The sequence below is a fragment of the Rhea pennata genome, chromosome 27 (assembly GCF_028389875.1).
Source record: "Rhea pennata isolate bPtePen1 chromosome 27, bPtePen1.pri, whole genome shotgun sequence".
NCBI classification, from domain to species: domain Eukaryota; kingdom Metazoa; phylum Chordata; class Aves; order Rheiformes; family Rheidae; genus Rhea; species Rhea pennata.
The window spans coordinates 6078279-6095461 of record NC_084689.1 but is presented as its reverse complement, the minus strand read 5'-3'; the positions used below and the strand labels follow the sequence as shown (position 1 = coordinate 6095461).

At 49.0% G+C, this 17183-nt stretch overlaps 1 protein-coding gene across 1 annotated transcript; it reads right to left on the bottom strand.

The window, feature by feature from the left end:
- Positions 1 to 3582: 3582 nt before the first annotated feature.
- On the bottom strand, positions 3583 to 16282 carry ATCAY (ATCAY kinesin light chain interacting caytaxin). Its single transcript, XM_062596215.1, has 13 exons — positions 16193 to 16282; positions 14818 to 14946; positions 10054 to 10118; positions 9477 to 9698; positions 8822 to 9007; positions 7827 to 7929; positions 7170 to 7301; positions 6866 to 6952; positions 6167 to 6265; positions 5867 to 5902; positions 4875 to 4910; positions 4071 to 4103; positions 3583 to 3638 (listed from the first exon to the last, which is right to left on the bottom strand). Exons 2-13 carry the CDS (start codon positions 14892 to 14894, stop codon positions 3629 to 3631), a joined length of 1086 nt encoding a protein of 361 aa, XP_062452199.1. The 5' UTR covers positions 14895 to 14946; positions 16193 to 16282; the 3' UTR covers positions 3583 to 3628.
- Positions 16283 to 17183: the final 901 nt, after the last annotated feature.

Here is a 17183-nt window from a genome sequence, read left to right as displayed (position 1 = left end):
GAACATTGACTATTACTGCAATGTTGCTTAAATGATGTAATTTATTTTATTTTATTTTTTTAAGCGTATATATATTTTACTGGCAAAAAGTGTTGTTTTTATTTTTATTTTTATTTTTATTTTTATTTTTATTTTTTATTTTTTTGCTGGTATAACGTATTTCCTTAGAGGATCTCTTGGATAAACCATGTCTGCAGTGGAAACATGGAGTTCAGCTGATAAACCCTTGCACAAGTTGGCTTTGATATCAGGTCTCTTTATGAAGAAGCAAAGAAATTTGTAAAATATCTCATTCACCTATGGTTTAAGGTAAATCTTGTCACTGGGGTTAAACCACTGGGGTTGACAGCTCCATACCAACTTGATTATATCAGCTGTCCTCAGTCCCTGGACCTTTCAGCTTCTGTCCTTGGGAGCTACTTCCCATCTCTTGCCTCCACCGAGACGCAGATCTAAATTTGTGACGCTCTTTCAAAGATGAATGTTACGTGGCATATTTTGTATTGTGTTTATTACTGCATGTAGATCTGACTTTATCTGCAACCCGGGTGAGTCTATCAAACTTAGATATGCTGCTGTGTGGTTGCTAAAAGGACGCTGCCAACTTGATCGCCGTGTCTCCATCCAAAAAATTTGCAGCTCCTTTGGTTTCAAGTAACATCTAAAAATTGCTGACCGGAAAAAGTTAATGATACATTTTTTTGTTGCTATAAAAATGCACTTTTTACATTTATCTAATTTACCTATTATGAGTTGCAGGGATTTTTAAGTTGAAAAGATATGTAAACATTCATCTGGGAACAGAAAAATTTATAAACATACAATTTTGCTAAAAATTAAAATCTAGTGCATACTACTTAGCTCTGTCAGAAAGTGCACTTTTTGAAAAATTGTCTCCAAGAAGTTGCAAATCGACTTCTGTATTTAAGTGCATTATCTTCGTCACATCTTGAAATGAAAGTGGTGATATGCCCATTTTAACAGCTGAACCCTTAACCTTGCCCTGGAGGAATTCCTTGGAAAAAAGAAAATAAATGAGTAGTTTCACCTTCAGCTCTGCTCATTTTGTAGTTTTTCTGAAAATGTGGACACAGCATCTTTTCTTTCTTAAAAATCAAAGCAGACAAACTCCCCCCTCACATTCTTCTGATGTGGTTCCTAGTCAGGATCAAGAAGCAATCTAAATGTAATCTGGATTTTTTATTTTCCATGTGCATGTGCTCCGTAACAGCAGCATTTTCAAGACCAGTATGTTGTGAACGTTTTTCACTGAAGTGTTTAGCTACTATAGATGCAAAAAAGGTTGCTAGGATTTTACTCTTAAACGTCTAGTAAATACTCTACCAAATTTGTTTGCTATATGATTTTAAAATTCTCTTTCAGTGTCCAAAATTATGCAGCGTATCACGTTCTTTTGTGAAAAGCATAGCAGATGGCTCAACCTAAGTGCATAAAACCAGTCTCGAAAGAAAATCTACGTTTAAGTGCTGCCATTGGGAGATAGTGAATTCACATACTCCGTGATGTGTGACTGCTTAATTTGAGTCGGAGCTGAAATTCATTTAACTGGGGGGTATTTTTTTTCTCCTCTAGATTTCAGTGGGCTTGTTTGGTCCGTCCGGCAGAGCGTGTGGGAAACGGGCCACGCTGCTTTGCGGATCGGGTCAACACAGTAACGCTGGAGAACCCTGACCGCTGCTTCTGCGCTTCTGCCTCAGAACGGATGCCCGCTGCCTGTTTGGAAAATTTTAATACAAAATCTGCCTTTTTTTTTTTTTTTTTTTTTTTTTTTTTTTTTGCTTGTAGCCTTGAATTTGCTAACTAACTGGCTCAGAATGAAATTTCTAGGAAGCCGTGTGGATTGATGTTTGATTGGTGCTTATTATTAACATGCCAATGAGAGGGAATGTGAAGCTTTCACCATCTTCAGCTGCTGGGGTTAATGCTATGGATGCCGTTCTCTCTTTTCATGCAAAGGTCCATTCAGTAAATACATCCGTGACTGAAGAGTCATGTTTCCCACTGAGATCTTTCTACTCAGGAGATGAGAAAAACATATATCAAATGGGAAGTAAAGGTAGCAGATTTGGTGCTCCTTTGTAGCATCCAGGAAAATAAAGATCTGTTACAGCATTTTTCATGGAAGGAGGGTGGGGGGAAGGAGAAGCTTTGTGTATTGGGAGAAGAGATCCCTAAGTTGAGGAAAAGGCTTTGCTTTGCTGGAATGGCCACAAATTGGAGTTGCTGGGTTTAGTATATTCCTTTACTGGGGAAATCTGTGGGAAGTTCTCCATCTGCAGACTTCCGCAAGGGGTTTCTCCTGCGGCATGTGAGACAGTTTACGTAAGCCGGCTCTTGTGAAATCAAGAGTTTGCAGAAGACCTTGCCAGATTTTCCACTTCTCAAAATGCCTTCTCTCCTTTTGCTCACAGAATCCTCAGGAGTCCAAAAAAACGAGTTGCAGAGTCTCAGTATCGCACCTGCATCTCTTGTATAACCAAGAAGCCAAACCCAGATACAAAGTCCTGCCTCCATATCTGCAGCCTTCTCCACCTGAGATTTTCCCAGGCGTGGACATTTTTGAGATGAGACCCTCACTACTCAGGGAGAAAAAGTGGGAAATTTCAAACATTTAGCAGCTTGTCTCCGCAATAGGAGGTATTAATAGTGAACGATTGTCCAGTGTCACGAAATCAATAAAAAGATGAGGTGTGAAAAGCTTTCCTGTCCGTAAGGCTCCTTCTTAAAACGAGACCTTTCTGGTGCATGTGCATGTTGGTGTGAGAAGATGCTCCTAAGAAGGTTCTGTGGAAGCTGCCATGCCATAAGGGACCCTCTTTCAAAAGTATCAGAGTGCCTTACAATCTGGGACAGGACAAGTCAAAAACATGGCATTTATTCACAGGAAAGGCTATAAGGGATCCTCTTTCAAAAGTATCAGAGTGCCTTACAAACTGGGACAGGACAACTCAAAAAACATGGCATTTATTCACAGGAAAGGTTCACTATGAGTCATCTTCTAAGCTGGACTGGCAATGGATTAACTGAGGAAGCCACGGCTTGGAGAGGTGTGTAGACCGATGGGCACTTGGTATTTATGGGGACAAATATACACTGAATCTAAAAAGGGCAAAAATGCACTCTTTTCCTTTCCTGTGTTAATTATTCCCTGTGATGATGGCTGTTATAATGTCAGAGAGGAAACCAGTGTGCAATTTAAAGCAAAATGTCTCCATGCTGGCCAGCAGCAAGTTAGGGGAAGGGTTTATAATTTAAACAAAAAATATATCTCTTTCTGGACTGGTGACTAATGGGCTACAGGATGCTCTTAACTTGCTAAGAGGAAATATCAATATCTATTTGCACTACTTACAGCTCTCCACAGACCCTTATTGAAACACGCTGGCACTAGTCCTTAAAAGTGCTGTTCTTGGCTTTTTTTTCTTTTTTTTTTTTTTTGTTAAATGTTTTCAAAAAGTTTAAAGGACTTTGCATCTCTGGGACAAGGGAGGCAGCTTACAGAACCTGGCATGAGATGGCGACAAGGTCTTACACCAAAAGGTCATTTACATGGGTGACTGCCAGCCTGCGTTGTTCTCCTACTCCAGTCATTTTGCAGCATTTCACTTCATGACATGCTAAGAAGAAGCAGAAACGCAAAGTTATTTTTAGGAAACCAACCGTAATACGTACCTTGTTCTTCCCCTAATATCCAAAAATATGAATGTGTTTGGGTGTAATCCTCTACAGCAGTGCCTCAGGGCCAGAATGGAAAGTCATTCATGGATCTAAGGAGTATTTATATTCTCTAAGGACTTCTCACGAGCATGTAGACCATGAAGAAGTTACTATAGGGTAGTCAAAGCCAGCTCTGCAGTAAATTCCCATCTGAAAGGGTTAGTGCCTCTTCTGTGCTAGGTGAATGGCATCGGGCTAGAGAGCTTTTGTTGCATCTAGCCTGGTCTTGCCTTTCTGGTTCATGCTGGGTTACACATACAATGAAGTCATCACATAGAGGAAATGCGAATGAAAAAAAAAAAAAAAAAAAAAAAAACGAGGTACTATCAAACCTGGTTTCCTGATCTTCCGCTGGGGGCACAGGCCTGCTTGGGAGAGAACCATCAAAATAATAAGTGAATCTTCATCACAAACTACTCATCCTCTCTTATGCCCCTGAGGTCCCGTGTGTTTCTTTGCAACACGTCAGATCACGCAAATGGACCCCCAGCAACTCTGATCAAAGCTCCTGTTGCTTTGGGAAGAGAATAGCAGAAATAACCACTGTTCCCCCTCAGGATCTAGTTGGATAGAATAAAAAAAGAGCGGCTGTATCAAGCTGAAACAGAGTCAAATCCAGGCCAAATAAATCTAGCATGGGATTTTGACACTGTCTTCCAAACCTCCCTAGGATTTTCTTTCCCGTCTCACGTTACGGCCTCCTATCTTGCCTTTATGCACGCTCAAGATGTGCCTGACAGTGGTATTTGGCCCTCTGCATTGCAGCAACGTGCAAGTACTGCAGTTGAATGTCAGGAGACCCTTCCCTAGGGGCTACGGTTCCCTGGCCCTGCTCCATGCCCAGATGGGTTCTCCTGCTCTGCCACAACGAGAAGTGAGGAGTCAGGAGTCCTAGATGAAGACTGATAGCTAAATTGCAAAATAGAAATAGGTCTCCATGTGAGCAGGAAGGTGGTAGCACAGCAAGATCTTGGCCAGAGCAGTGACTTTATCAATTCCTAAATGCTTTAGAAATGTCCTGTGGGTCCAAACCCCTGCTGAGATTGTAGAGCCTGACCCTCCAGTGGGATTGCCCTTGCCTCAAAGACTGCTCAGGCTATTCTGGAAGTGAAGGATAAATATCAAAGAATAGTTACCTTTCCTTCTCAGCCATGTCTTGTTTCTCTTCTGCCCTGTAAAAGCAAATTGCATTTGAAATCTGTTGTCTAAGGGTGTGAACGAGTAGAGCATCTAAGATAGAGCATCTGCCGCCCACCGTTTCCCCACTGCCTGGGGTTTTTTCCACGGAGAGGCCTGGAGCCAGACACACAGGTTTGATGCAGAAATGACTGTGTTAAGTTCTCATCTAGGTAATACACAGGCAGCCTAGATAATCCTATTGCTTTCAAGTTGTCTCTGTCTGCCCCGGAGGGAGGGAGCTGACTAATTTGGGTTGGGTGACTTGCTTTTCCGCAGCTAATGCTGCACTGAACTGGATCCTGCCAAAGCGGCATTTCCCATTCCATTTGCCAGCACGAGGCGGCGTTATTAGAGCAAATATACTGTGCTAACCCAGCTGGCTCTTCCTCTGGCAGTGATTTTAGCACAGCCGACTGTTATCGCAGGTGGAGTGACTTCTGGTCAGCTCAGGCAGCATGTAGGGGACTGCGCCGGTCGCGACGCGTGTGCTGGTGGAACTGAGAGGAAGAGCTCTATGGATAAATGACCTTTTAATCAAGCTTCTTCCCAATGCCAGATCATAGGGAAGATGTTACTAGCCAGCGGTAATAGGATAAAAGGGTTCCAAGGATGCATCCCTAGCTGGGGGGTGTATTACGTGCTCAATTTAGTTTCCTTGTATTTATGGATGTGAAGAGATAATCTAGAGAAGACAAGGGAGTTTTTCAATATTGGCCACACGGCACTGGGCCACGGTAAAGACCATGAGAATCTAGGAAGCCTCTGGCTGCTGCTATGCATCTTTTGCCTATTTTGAGCAAATAAGTACAAATTGAATGTAGGTTGTGCAGGATAGGAGGAACCTGGGCTTTGCTGTTTATGACACATGAAGAAGCACATGAGACAGTAGGTCAACAACATCACAAGAAAATGAACCCACCTTCCGCCCTCCCCTAGAAGTTAATTTTACCTTTCTTTTCTGGCCTTGATTCTCTCTTCTTCGTATCTGCAACAAACAGGAAATGTTCTTTACCAGGTGAGACTGTTCACTTTTAGTAAAAGGCAGGGTTTGCTCTGAAGATGGCAGAGATTGCAAGTGAGCAGAGCGTGCAGGCTCCCATCTGGCACAATATACAGGTAAGAGAAGGTTTGCCCCAAGCTCTGTATTTTGAGTACCTGGGTCTTCACTCAACGTACTCTCCTGCCCAATAGGATTTTGCTGTGGACATCTCAAGAGCTGCCTGTGCCCCAGGATCCCTGCGACACTTACTGTAAGACGCAGTCTGGGATCTGCACATGCTCCATTGGAATGAGTTGCTCCAATTCCTCCAAGCTGTGAACATACTGGATCTTGTTGATAAACTTCACACTGGCAGAGAAAGAGAAAGAGCAGCTGCTTCAGGGCTTATTTTGTTTTTCTCTCCCTAGGAAGTCAGTGAGAACTTTCCCCAATGTGGAAAGATGGGTTTAACCAGGAGGTGACTCTGCTGTCAGCAGAGACTGAAGCTGGGGGCAGTGGAATAAGAGTCTGAGCAGAGCAGGCAAAAAACTTCACTTTAGTTGATGGGCTGTTTAGTTTTCTGCACCCTCTGTGGTCCATGTGTGGCCATTTCCTCCCAGTGCTAATATGCTGATGATTAAAAAATGTGGTGGGATGTCACATCACTGTACACCACCTTGCTTTGGCCCCGCTTCTCACTACTGGAAGGGCTGAGGATTACCCAGGGAATCTGGTCTCTTGCAGTCTTTATGCTTCATCTGCTGAGACAAAGTTTGATCTGGATCCAGATCAGCAAAGTATCTCCTGTTAAAGCCATCTCAGGAGTTGGCCTCATAATTATCAAGCAGATGTGGGACAAATGACAGTCTCACCTTGGTCACTATGAATTAAAGGTTAGCTTAAGACCTGATTCATGAGGTTAAATTTCCATCGCAAACCCAGCTAAGTTTGGAAGCATGTCATATTTACCTGATGAAGGGCCTGGATATAGCCAGCACTGTCCGGATGAACCATGACGGATGCACGATTATCAATGCTTTGAGGTTTTTTCGCAGTCTATGGAAAAGCCATGTGACAGAAAGTCAGTCAGAGTTTAGGAGCACCTTTTCCTAAACTCATCTGTGCTCTGTCAGGGCCCTGAGGGTGCTAATAGCAGTTAGTGGCTCTGACCAGCCTCACCTGGGGCCTCCACCCAAAACCTCTGACCATGGGCTGGGACCCCCAGTTAAATTTAAGTCTGAGGGGTTGTAGGAATGCTTTGATGGAATCTCACCTTCTGTCTATCATCTGATAGCATTTCTTCAGCCAGCCAAGGCCTGGCATTCTCCTCCGGGGTGTTGCTCCATTTAGGTACACGATCATGTAGTCCTCAGCCACCAGCAGCTCCAAGCTACTGATTACATATCTGTTGGGTGGTGTTCAGAAGTAATAACAACATGAAAATCAGAAAAGGAGTTTCTCCCTCAAAAGACTCTAGCTCCTTTCTTTGTAGATCTTGGATTATACTTCAGATTCTCTTGGCACCACTGCAGGATGCCTAGGGGAATTTCTCAAGGGTTGCCTACAGTTATTAGCACAGAGCATATACATTGATGGACATCCTTGTGCCATTCTGCCTAGCAGTAGTATTTACAAATGGTTCAGTATTGTGCGCATATATTCTAGCCTGGTCAGGAGTCCATCACTGGCATAATTAACAATAAATGTTTGATTTATTTGACTTATTGGACTTAGATGCAAATGTTGTGGACAATGACTCAGCCAGTGATGTTCTGCCCAGTCTGCAGCTGCATGCTAGATGCATTTGGCCTGGAATCATCTGTTTTCCAGCTGAGATTCCCTATGCAATGAATATAGGGAAAGTGGTTCCCCAGAACAAGGTTATCCTCCTTGCCCTCCTGTCCTTCACTGGACGTAAGTAGTGACTTACAAGAAGAGATTCTCCATGATGTAGTGGTAATCAGCCAGGTTACTGTCTGGGAGGTAGCAGGCAGCAAAGACAATGATGGCATTGAGGCCTTCTCCGTAGTAGCCTAGGAAAGAAAGATATGGACAGCACTGGTGACCCTCTCTAGAGGGAGGTGTAAGAGTTGCAAGGAGAAATATCAGCAAAGATGTATTACCAAATTTGGGCCTGTGCATTTGTTCTAGCCTTAGGTATTTGCCCCTCTACAGACCTACTTCATGCAGAATTATGGAAAGAGGAAGATGCAGTTATCATACTGCTTGATGCCTTGTAGTTTGCCTCAAACCAGCTGGAGCTGGAATCTAGCAAATTGCCATTGGTGTTAAATTCAGGAGACAGCGATATTAGCTAGAAAATACCAAGTAATACTGTACTCAGGCTGGGGAGAAACAAAACCTTTTGGCTAACTTGCTGCCAAGCTTTATTTCAATCTCAGATGCAAATGCAGAAAGATCTTCCCCTGATTCTGGTTTTGGCTGCAACATGCATGTGGGATTCAGGGAAAGGAAACCGAATGTCAAAGAACAGAGCTAAGAGCTGTGCCCTGGGTCACTGCTTGGCTTTGCTCAAATCTCAGAAAGAGTCACTTGCTTTGGGCAAGTTGGTCTTTGGGTGTCCATCCAGAGACAGTAGGGTGCTGAGCTACAGAGCGATTAAGCACTTGAGCATGGGTTGTGTTCCCTGCACCTAGGGGAGAAGGTCAGAGTATATTCATACCCAGTGCCACAGCTACCTGTATTACCGCTTTTATATATTGAAATCTTGCTACAGTGTCCATAGGCCTTTTAAACATGAGCAGGTTGCTTTTGAGCTTGTCTGCCACTTGGTGGTACAAAAGGTATAGCTGTTTTTCCCTAAGGACAGCCCAAACAATCAGTCATTGCATCCCCTCCAGCTTGACAAAGATATACTGGAAAAAAATCTCCGCCAGGCCAAGATTTGGCCTCTCTCTCCCTCACCTCCATGTGTCACAACTCTCATATAAGGTTTAATCATCTGCAGGTCAATGCGGTGTTCCTGCTCTCCAATGATGACTGTTCTCCAGAGCCGTCCATTGGTAGCACTCCCGTCTTCTGCCCCGCCATCCCCAAACAGGTCTGCGCTGTCTCCAGGCATGTTCTTGGCTGTGGCTACGGGAGTGTCATCTGGAGAAGGGAATGAGAAAATGCTGGAAGATGACTCCGTGGGACTGGAGAGAGCCATCTCATGCTTGTACCTCTAGCTCTTAATCCAGTGTGTCAAGCATGGATCAGTTGGGGTAAAACACTTCTGCTATTAACATAATGTCAGAAGAGGCTCTGCAAGAGCCTCTGTACAACGGATGGCAAAAAGCCACAGGCTGCAGATGAGCTGTGTCATCTCCAGCTTTGATCTGTGCAAGTTTGTGGTTCTTACTAATCTTGCTCCGCTGTCAAAGTGCAATAGAAATAATCTTAACGACTCACATTGTTTATAATATCTGCAATTACAAAAGGCCAACTGGTGCCTTTGCAAACCAATGGACTGCCTTGCAGTCAGTCACCTCTGGGGCTTTCACAGCAATGGTACCCAGAAATTTGGAAGGGGAAGCGAGGATCACAGTATGCAATCAAGCTCTGAGCAATGGCCTTTTACCTTCCCATTCCAGTTCGTTCCCGTTCCCCAGGAATTCAAGGGAATCTGTCTCATCAGGGGTTTCAATATCATCGACGTTAATGTCCAGATCGTCTGGTGTGTCCAAGAAGTCATCAGAAAGAATGGAGCCTTCACTCTGGTCCAGGGAAATGTTGATTTCGGGTGCAACAAGGGTCTTCCGCTTACGGTGTGCCCCATTAAAGTTTAAAGTATTTGGGGGAGCTGGAGATAAAAAGTAAAGAGCTGATACGTTGTGCTTGTACTGTGTCCTTAGTGCAAGACATGGGGGCTTCCGTTAAGCGTATTTCAGGCTGTGGTCCTGGAAGCTAAGTCTGGAGTCATAACTGGGAGGTACTGAACACAGAAAGGTAGGGCTGAGTAAGAGTGACGAATGCTCATGAGATACTTGTTTCCTGCTACTGCTCCTTGTGAAAAATGAGCAAATTCAAATCTCTGTTGATTTTCTCTGGGATTTTTGCTGAGTCTTGGAGGGACCCAGCTTTCACTCAGACTGTGCCCTCCCACTTGCTTAGTCTCCTTTTCCTCTGAACTCTCGATAAGCCCAGCTGGTACTTACTGGATGTGTTCTCATCTTCTGTAGGGCTGCCCAGTGACTCCATTCCCGTTTCTTCTGGGAGAGGTCTGCAGAAAAGCCAAGACATGGAGGTAAAAACAGAAGAAATAATAGATAATAATGGATGAGGCCACAGTCAGCGTTTTGAGCCCAGCTCCGGAGAAGGTCTCTTTGAGGCAGAGATGCTGAAGAGAACTGGAGATGTCGGAGCAGATGTACAGCCCCCTGTTTGCTTTGCCCTTTTCTTTTTGCCTATGAGCAATGACCTAGTGGAGAACCTCAGGAGATTTGCCTGAAAGCAACCAAGCAGTGGCGCAGTCCTACTAGAGCACTTTGCAATCTCACGTAACTTCCAAGCTATCCCTGTGCGTAACCCTTCCACCTCCTGCTAAATCACATTTCCTGCTACCAAAACTTAACCAGGGACACTGGAATAAATATTGTCAGTGAAAGAGCCTTGTTAACACCCTGGTTCTCTCCATATTATCCCCATTTTTGTCTTCATCAGGAGATTGAAAGGCAGTGCCAAGCTGTAGGGCCCCTAATCGACGCTCCAGGGGAAACATTCTGTGGCTGATGCTCTGGTGTCTATAGGTGTTCCCTGCGCCATGTAGGCAATGCAACAGGTTGCCCAGACTGCCCGAATTTGGCTGTTCCTAGGTGCTTTGGAGGGATGCTTTGACTCACAGTAGCAGCTGAGCTGACTGTGAGCAGTGTGGGTGGAAAGCAAGTGGGGAACAGCCTTTGATGCACTTACACCTCTTCTTGAGAGCACTCTTCACTCTCTCCCCTTAGATGGGTGTACAGCAGCAGTGGACGTTTAGCACAACAGCATTTTGCGCTATCCACCAAATTTTTAAAGTGCGTCCTGCCTTCTGTGACAGGCCCTGGCTACTGGGGAGCAAATCTTCCAAACCTTCTACAACCACCCCTTCTTGGAGGTAGCTGCCTATTTGGTCTGTAGGGACTTCGCTTTATGGCAGGCAGCACTGAAGATTTAAAGCATTTAAACCTTGAATATGATCCTAGAATTGCCTCTTCATCCTCATCTTGGCACCTTACTTGACAAAAGCTGCTGGTGTTATCGAAACCTATAGAGATATGGAAGGTGGCTCTGTATGAGTTAGGACCCAACCACCACACTCAGACTCACAGCTGAGAGCTGATGGCTGATCCACTGCTCTCTTTCTTGAGTTCCTTGAGCTCTCTTCCTTGAGCTCTTCCTTGAGCTCCGCATCAGAGGCTAAGACTTGCAGCTTCTCACATGTTGCTGCTGCTTGGCATAATGAGGTTAGAAATACCAATTGGGTTAAAAGTTTGACTTTTCAACACAGGTGCTAATGCCAAGTCTTGTTACATGGCCATTGCCCTTCAGAAGTAGGGGAAGGTGATCCAGACCTGTACTGGGGGAAGCAAAGTCAGCATTTGGCCAGCACGTTGAGGGAGGTGATCGTGCCCCTCTGCTCAGCCCTGCTGAGGCCTCATCTCGACTACTGCATCCAGGTCTGGGCTCCCCAGTACAAGAGAGACATGGAGCTACTGCAGAGAGTGTCCAGCGTAGGGCTATGAGGATGATCAGGGGGCTGGAGCATCTGCCCCCTGAGGAACGGCTGCGAGAGCTGCCCCTGTTGAGCCTGGAGAAGAGACGACTGAGGGGGGATCTTACCAACGTCTCTAAGTACCTGAAGGGAGGGTGTCAAGGGGACAGGGACAAACCCTTTTCAGTTGTACCATGTGAGAGGACAAGAGGCAGTGGGCACAAACTGAACCACAGAAAGTTCTGCCTGAATATGACAAGGAATTTCTTTAGTGTGAGAGTGACAGAGCGCTGCAACAGGTTGCCCAGAGTGGGTGTGGAGTCTCCTTCTCTGGAGCTATTCAAAGCCTGCCTGGATGCAGCCCTGTCTAACATGCTCTAGATGACCCTGCTTGAGCAGGGGGGTTGGACTAGATGATCTCCAGAGGTCTCTTCCAACCTTACCCATTGTTTGATTCTGTGAAACACGGGGGGGCGGGGGGGGGAATTATCACTTTTAAGGTGAGTGCTCTGAACATTGGGTTGGGCTTGTGCCAGGAGCTGGTCTGCAGCAGCCTGGGGCTGGACACGGGTCCACGCCAACTGAGGATGCCCAGGAGGGAGCTAGCTGGGACCAGCGCCTCCGTGTGAACAGGAAGCTGCAGCCTAGCTCTGCCCTGGCTCCTCTTGGTGCTGCTGTGACACCAGAGCCACCAGCCCAATTAAACTGCATAAATACTTAGATGAAGGGATAATCCTCTCTGCACTGGCTGCTGTATATTTATGAGAGCCCTGATCAAAGGCACTCGGTCCTTTCTTGCTTGCGTAGCTGCTGGGAAGCGACAATATTCCCAGGCAGCAATCAGAAAGATTCCAGGGCCCTCTGTCCCCCTCCAGCTTTCCCACCTCCTTTTTGCTTTCATCTCGAATTTGGCCTGGCCAGTTATTTATCCCACTGCAAGCTGGTGCCTGGCACAGCTTGATGACAACAGCATCCAATCAGGAGAAAAGGTCCGTCTGCACCCAAATCTGGGCCGCGTGCCGGAGCAAGCACGTTCCGCGGCACCGCTACGGCATCACCGCAGGACGCGACTTGCACAAACAGCCAGGCCGGGCTGCTGACAGGAGGCTGAACCCGCTGCCGGCAGCAGCAGGCACAGGGCCGCTCTTTCCTGCTTGCTTCCCCTCTGCTTACTCCCTCTCCTGGTGCCAGCTCCGCTGGTTAGCATTGCCCCTTTGCAGCCTGCAAGCTCTGAGCCCGCTTTGCTGTTCGGCTTCGTGGGGAGGGACGGGAATGTCCCCTCCCGTCCTTTGCAAGGAGCTGGATTCAGCTCCCTCAGCTCAGATCTGCCTGGGATACAGTTTTTGTGGTCAGATAGGTTAATCACAGCTAAGCAAAAATAGCTATGCAGCAAATCGTGTGGCAGAGAGCTGCTGTCCCCTGTGCAGCAGCCCCTGCCCTGTTGTTTTAATGCTTTGGGCTGGGGGGGGCAGTACTTGAAAATTACTTTTTGAATGCCAGCTAAATGCAGCTGGCCCTCAGTTGTTTGCCCAGTGGCTTTCGGGCTCTGCTTTAGTTGCATCATTCCTGCTTTAATCCCTCTGCAGCCGAGGGGAGGGCAGCCTCGCAGCGGGCCAGGGAGCTCCTTCCTAAGGCTCTGCTCTTCTCCCTGCCCCTGCCTTCCTGGCCAGCCGTGGTTACACTGCTTCACCTCTCCCCGTGCTTCCTTTGCCCGTTTGGTTAGGGGCAATGATGCCACATCACGCGGGACCATGGGCTCTGCGGAGGGAAATACCCCTTTGGTGGCTCAGCAAGGGCAAGATGGAGCCTGCTCCTGCTCAGCCACGAGCATGGGCTCGTGTGTGCAGTGCCATGTCACGATTCAGGTGCTAGACCCACTGGAGCCCTAGATTTTTTAAGCAACTTTGGGCAAATTGCTTCTCTCGGTGCCTTGCCTTCCCATCTTGACTGCAAATTCAGTAGCCTGGTGCTCCAAGGGCAGCTATGGGTGGCAGAGGTCCCTTGGCCCCACTCTCGGAGCAAAGCAAAGCCCATCCTTGAAAGCCAAAGACTTGGCTGAGCCCACGCCTGGGGCTAGAGGAAGGATGACAAGTGCTGTCGGACGAGCGGAGTGCCAGGACAGCAGACAGAGGCGCTCAGATTCACATCGCAGCTGGGGCCAGGATGGCTGGAGCTGAGCTCCCACACCCGCGCCGTGGCGAAAGAAGCCCCTTTCTGCACAGCCAGCTTGGCAGTGCCTCAGGCTCGGGCGCACACTGAGCTACTGTCCTACCAACACAGGCTCCCTGTGGGCTGCCGGAGGGGACCTGCTGCAGCTGTGACCACCGAGCTGGCCCTGAAAAGCCGCCGGCCCCCCTTGCGCGGGGGCCAGCTGCTTGGCACTGGGCTGCGTGAGCGAGCAAGGCTGGTGCTGGGCATGTGGGGCAACACGTGGACAGGGGGACAAGCGTGGATCCATCCTTTTGGGTGGCTGCAGGGAGCTCAGTGCGTGCAAAACCGTGAGCTCAGAGGAGCTCTGTCTGCTTTTGATGCCACTCATAAATTGCCTGGGAAGGCTAAAGGTGCCCACTTGTCACCTGTTCTCACCCACGTGTTTCTTCAAGGTTGCAACTGCTGCTTCAAGGGAAGGAGAGGAGAAGCAGCAGACATGGCTAGAGCAGCTTATGTCTGTCCTGTCCTGGGAAGCATAAGCATCTCTGGGGCTGAGAAGCTGCAGGAAGAAGGGAAGAGCAATGCTTCACCCTTTCCTTCACCCAAGCAGGTGGCCAGGTCCCGCGGCATGGCATGTCAATGCCAGTGGTCACCGTGCCCTAGGGACTTTGCTTCCTGGCTGTGCAGTATTGCTCTTTTGGAGGAGATGCATTGAATAGTCCTTCCTATAGGCCTAGCTCTTGATCCTGGTTTGTCTCCTTTGCTCCATAGGCTCTTTTTGGTATGCTTGTAGAGCTGCCAGCAGTCCCCTAACACTTTCAAGCATGCAGAGCAGCCTCACTGCCAAAGCCCTGGCCACAGCTGCACCATGGGTTGCAGCTCCGATGGAGCCAAGACTCCCGTTGCCTTTGGGCTGCTGGGAGGGGATGGCCTGCTCCGCACCCTGCTGCTTTCTTACAGGGGGTGGGTGGGAGGAAGAAATAAAAAAAACTCGCGCTGGCTTTTTTTCTTTTTTTTTCTTTTCTTTTCTTTTTTCTTTTCTTTTTTTCTTTTTTTTTTTTTTTTGCAGGGAACAAACCTGGGAAAGTCCTCATCCTGCCACTCCTCCTTCACGTCCACGTTCTCCATCCGCAGTGTGGCCTCGGTGGTTCCCATCACGCTCGGAGGGGGCTGGCTGCACGCTGTCTCCCACGAGGAAGGGCTCGGGCTGGAAAGTGGAAGGCGGTGAGCGGGTTGGCAGCAATCATCCGTACGGAGCAGGTCTAACCCGAACTGTTCGGAGTGGGTGCACCGATGCTGTACCCCATGGAGAAGCAGCGAGGTAGCCTTGTACAAGGAGTGAGGCAAGGACACGGGGTTTTGTGGCTCCTGACACTGTTCAGGCCGGAGCGGAAGAGGTGAGGTCAGCCTGGGAGCAAGGCAACAGGTTCCTCTGCCCGGATGAGACCTTAGCGCTTCCCCCTGGGGATAACTTCCTCCCCACCCCCAGCAACGTATGGCACCCTTGGGACCACTCGCTTTCCTTAGGAGGCTTCTACACCTCCCTGGCAGCAAAAAATCCAGCCCCGTGCCCCTCTCTCCTAGGGGTTGCATCTGCAGTCGGTGCAACCCATGGAGAGCTCCCGACAGGGCCAGCCCGTGTGGAAACAGCGGATCCACCGCCGGCAGCTGGATCGTGCAGCTGCGCTCAGCAGCACCTGAGCCCGGAGGGGATGAGGCTGGACCTCACCTTCGCAGCATATTCGAGCTAAGGAAGCCAGCTGGTGCAGTGGGCATGTGTATTAACCAGGGAAGGCTTTGAACGCTCGTCCTGAGCTCCATCCTCAATCTATAAACCCACCTAGGAACTGGATGCTTAGTAACCTTTATTAATTAATTCATTTATTTTTTAAGGATGAGGGCTCCAGGTTGAATTCCCACGCGGATGGGGCTCGGAGCGATGCTCAGAGACGAACGTCTGGCCCAGAGCTCAAGCTGCTGCTTTTCCGCTTCCCAGGGCGGGGGGGGATGTTTGCTTAGAAAGGGTGCCACTGGCGACAGCGCCTGGGGAGGGAGGTGAATCCGCTTGCATGCGTCTGCTTGGGAGGGAGGGAGCTCTGCAGAGGCCTGAGTATAAATCCAGGTACTGGTCTTGATTGCGGGTGCCAGAGCATGGAGCCACCAGGGATGATTCTCTGCCTGAGCCTTTCCTCCTGCCGTGTGCATTAGACGTTCGGCGCTCGCCCCCCGTGCCGTACCGCGGGCGATGCCCGCGAGACGGTCACGCACGGCCCTATCTTTGGGCTCCCTGCGTGCAACCCGGCGGGCGAGGAGCTCCCCCCACCTCCCCCCTCCCCCCCCCACCAACCGCCCCGGCGACTGTCATCTGCTTTCCGCCAGCCCTGGAGGCATCATGGAGGGAGGAAGGGGAAAAGGAAGCTGGGGAGGGGGGAAGGGAGCGACGGGGTACTCACCGAGGCTGGCACTTAACAGGGAGCAAAGCCCAGATCCCAGCTGCACATTCCTGCTGCTGGAGCCAGGCCGTTCAGGGGCTCCGGTGCCCCGACCGGTGCCAAGCCGGGCTGGGCTGCATCTAGGTGGACCTCCTCCGGCAGCAGAAGGCCCTCGGCAAATCGTGTTTCATCGGGGCGTGTGGGTGTGTGTGGGGGGGAACGGAGGGCAGTTATCTGGTGTTCGATGATGTTCGGTGGGCAGCTGGCTCTTGTAAGGCAGCAAATCGCACCGCTTTTGTGCGCGCGGAGGATGGCGGCGGCGGCGGCGAGGGGGGTGTTGCAGGAGGCGGGGTGGGGAAAGTGGCCGCTGGCACCCCCCTTTCGCTGCCGCCGCTCCTCCAATCGGCGGCGAGGTACCAAACAGATCCGGATGCTCTTCCTTGGGAGGAAGGATGCTGGCGGCACCGAGCGCACTCGGCTCCAGGCTGGTCCCGCCGGTGACGGATGCTGGTCAGCCATCTGGGCCGGGAGGGGATGGGTGAGCTGGGGGGGGCCTTTAAATGCAGAATATTGCTGTTGGAAAGCAAAAGGTGCCCTAGGCATGTGGTAGGATGCAAGGGAGCTTTTCCAAGGGAGTTTTTTTCTGCCGTATTGCGGCCGTGCCGCCACCTGGGCCCTGTGGTGCCCCAGCGCTGTGCGAACCCAGATACAGCTGTCAGTGCTAGCTGGTGCTGGGGGCTCTGCTCTCGGTTACGTGCTCCCAGGATGCTCAGAACTGCTTCAGAGCCTGAGACCTCTGCTAGCTCTTTAACTGGTGTAAATCCAGGACAGCGACTGAAGCTGCAGCAATTCTCATCTGCTCTGGGCTTGGGTCCGCATCTCTGCCTTGGAGCTCTTGGACTTTAGCAGTCTTTCTTCCAGCTCAGACCAAGGACCTGATCCAGCTGCAGGCAGAAATAAGTGTTAAAGGCAGAGTTAGGCTGATATGTGCTGTCAAATATCCCCCTCATGA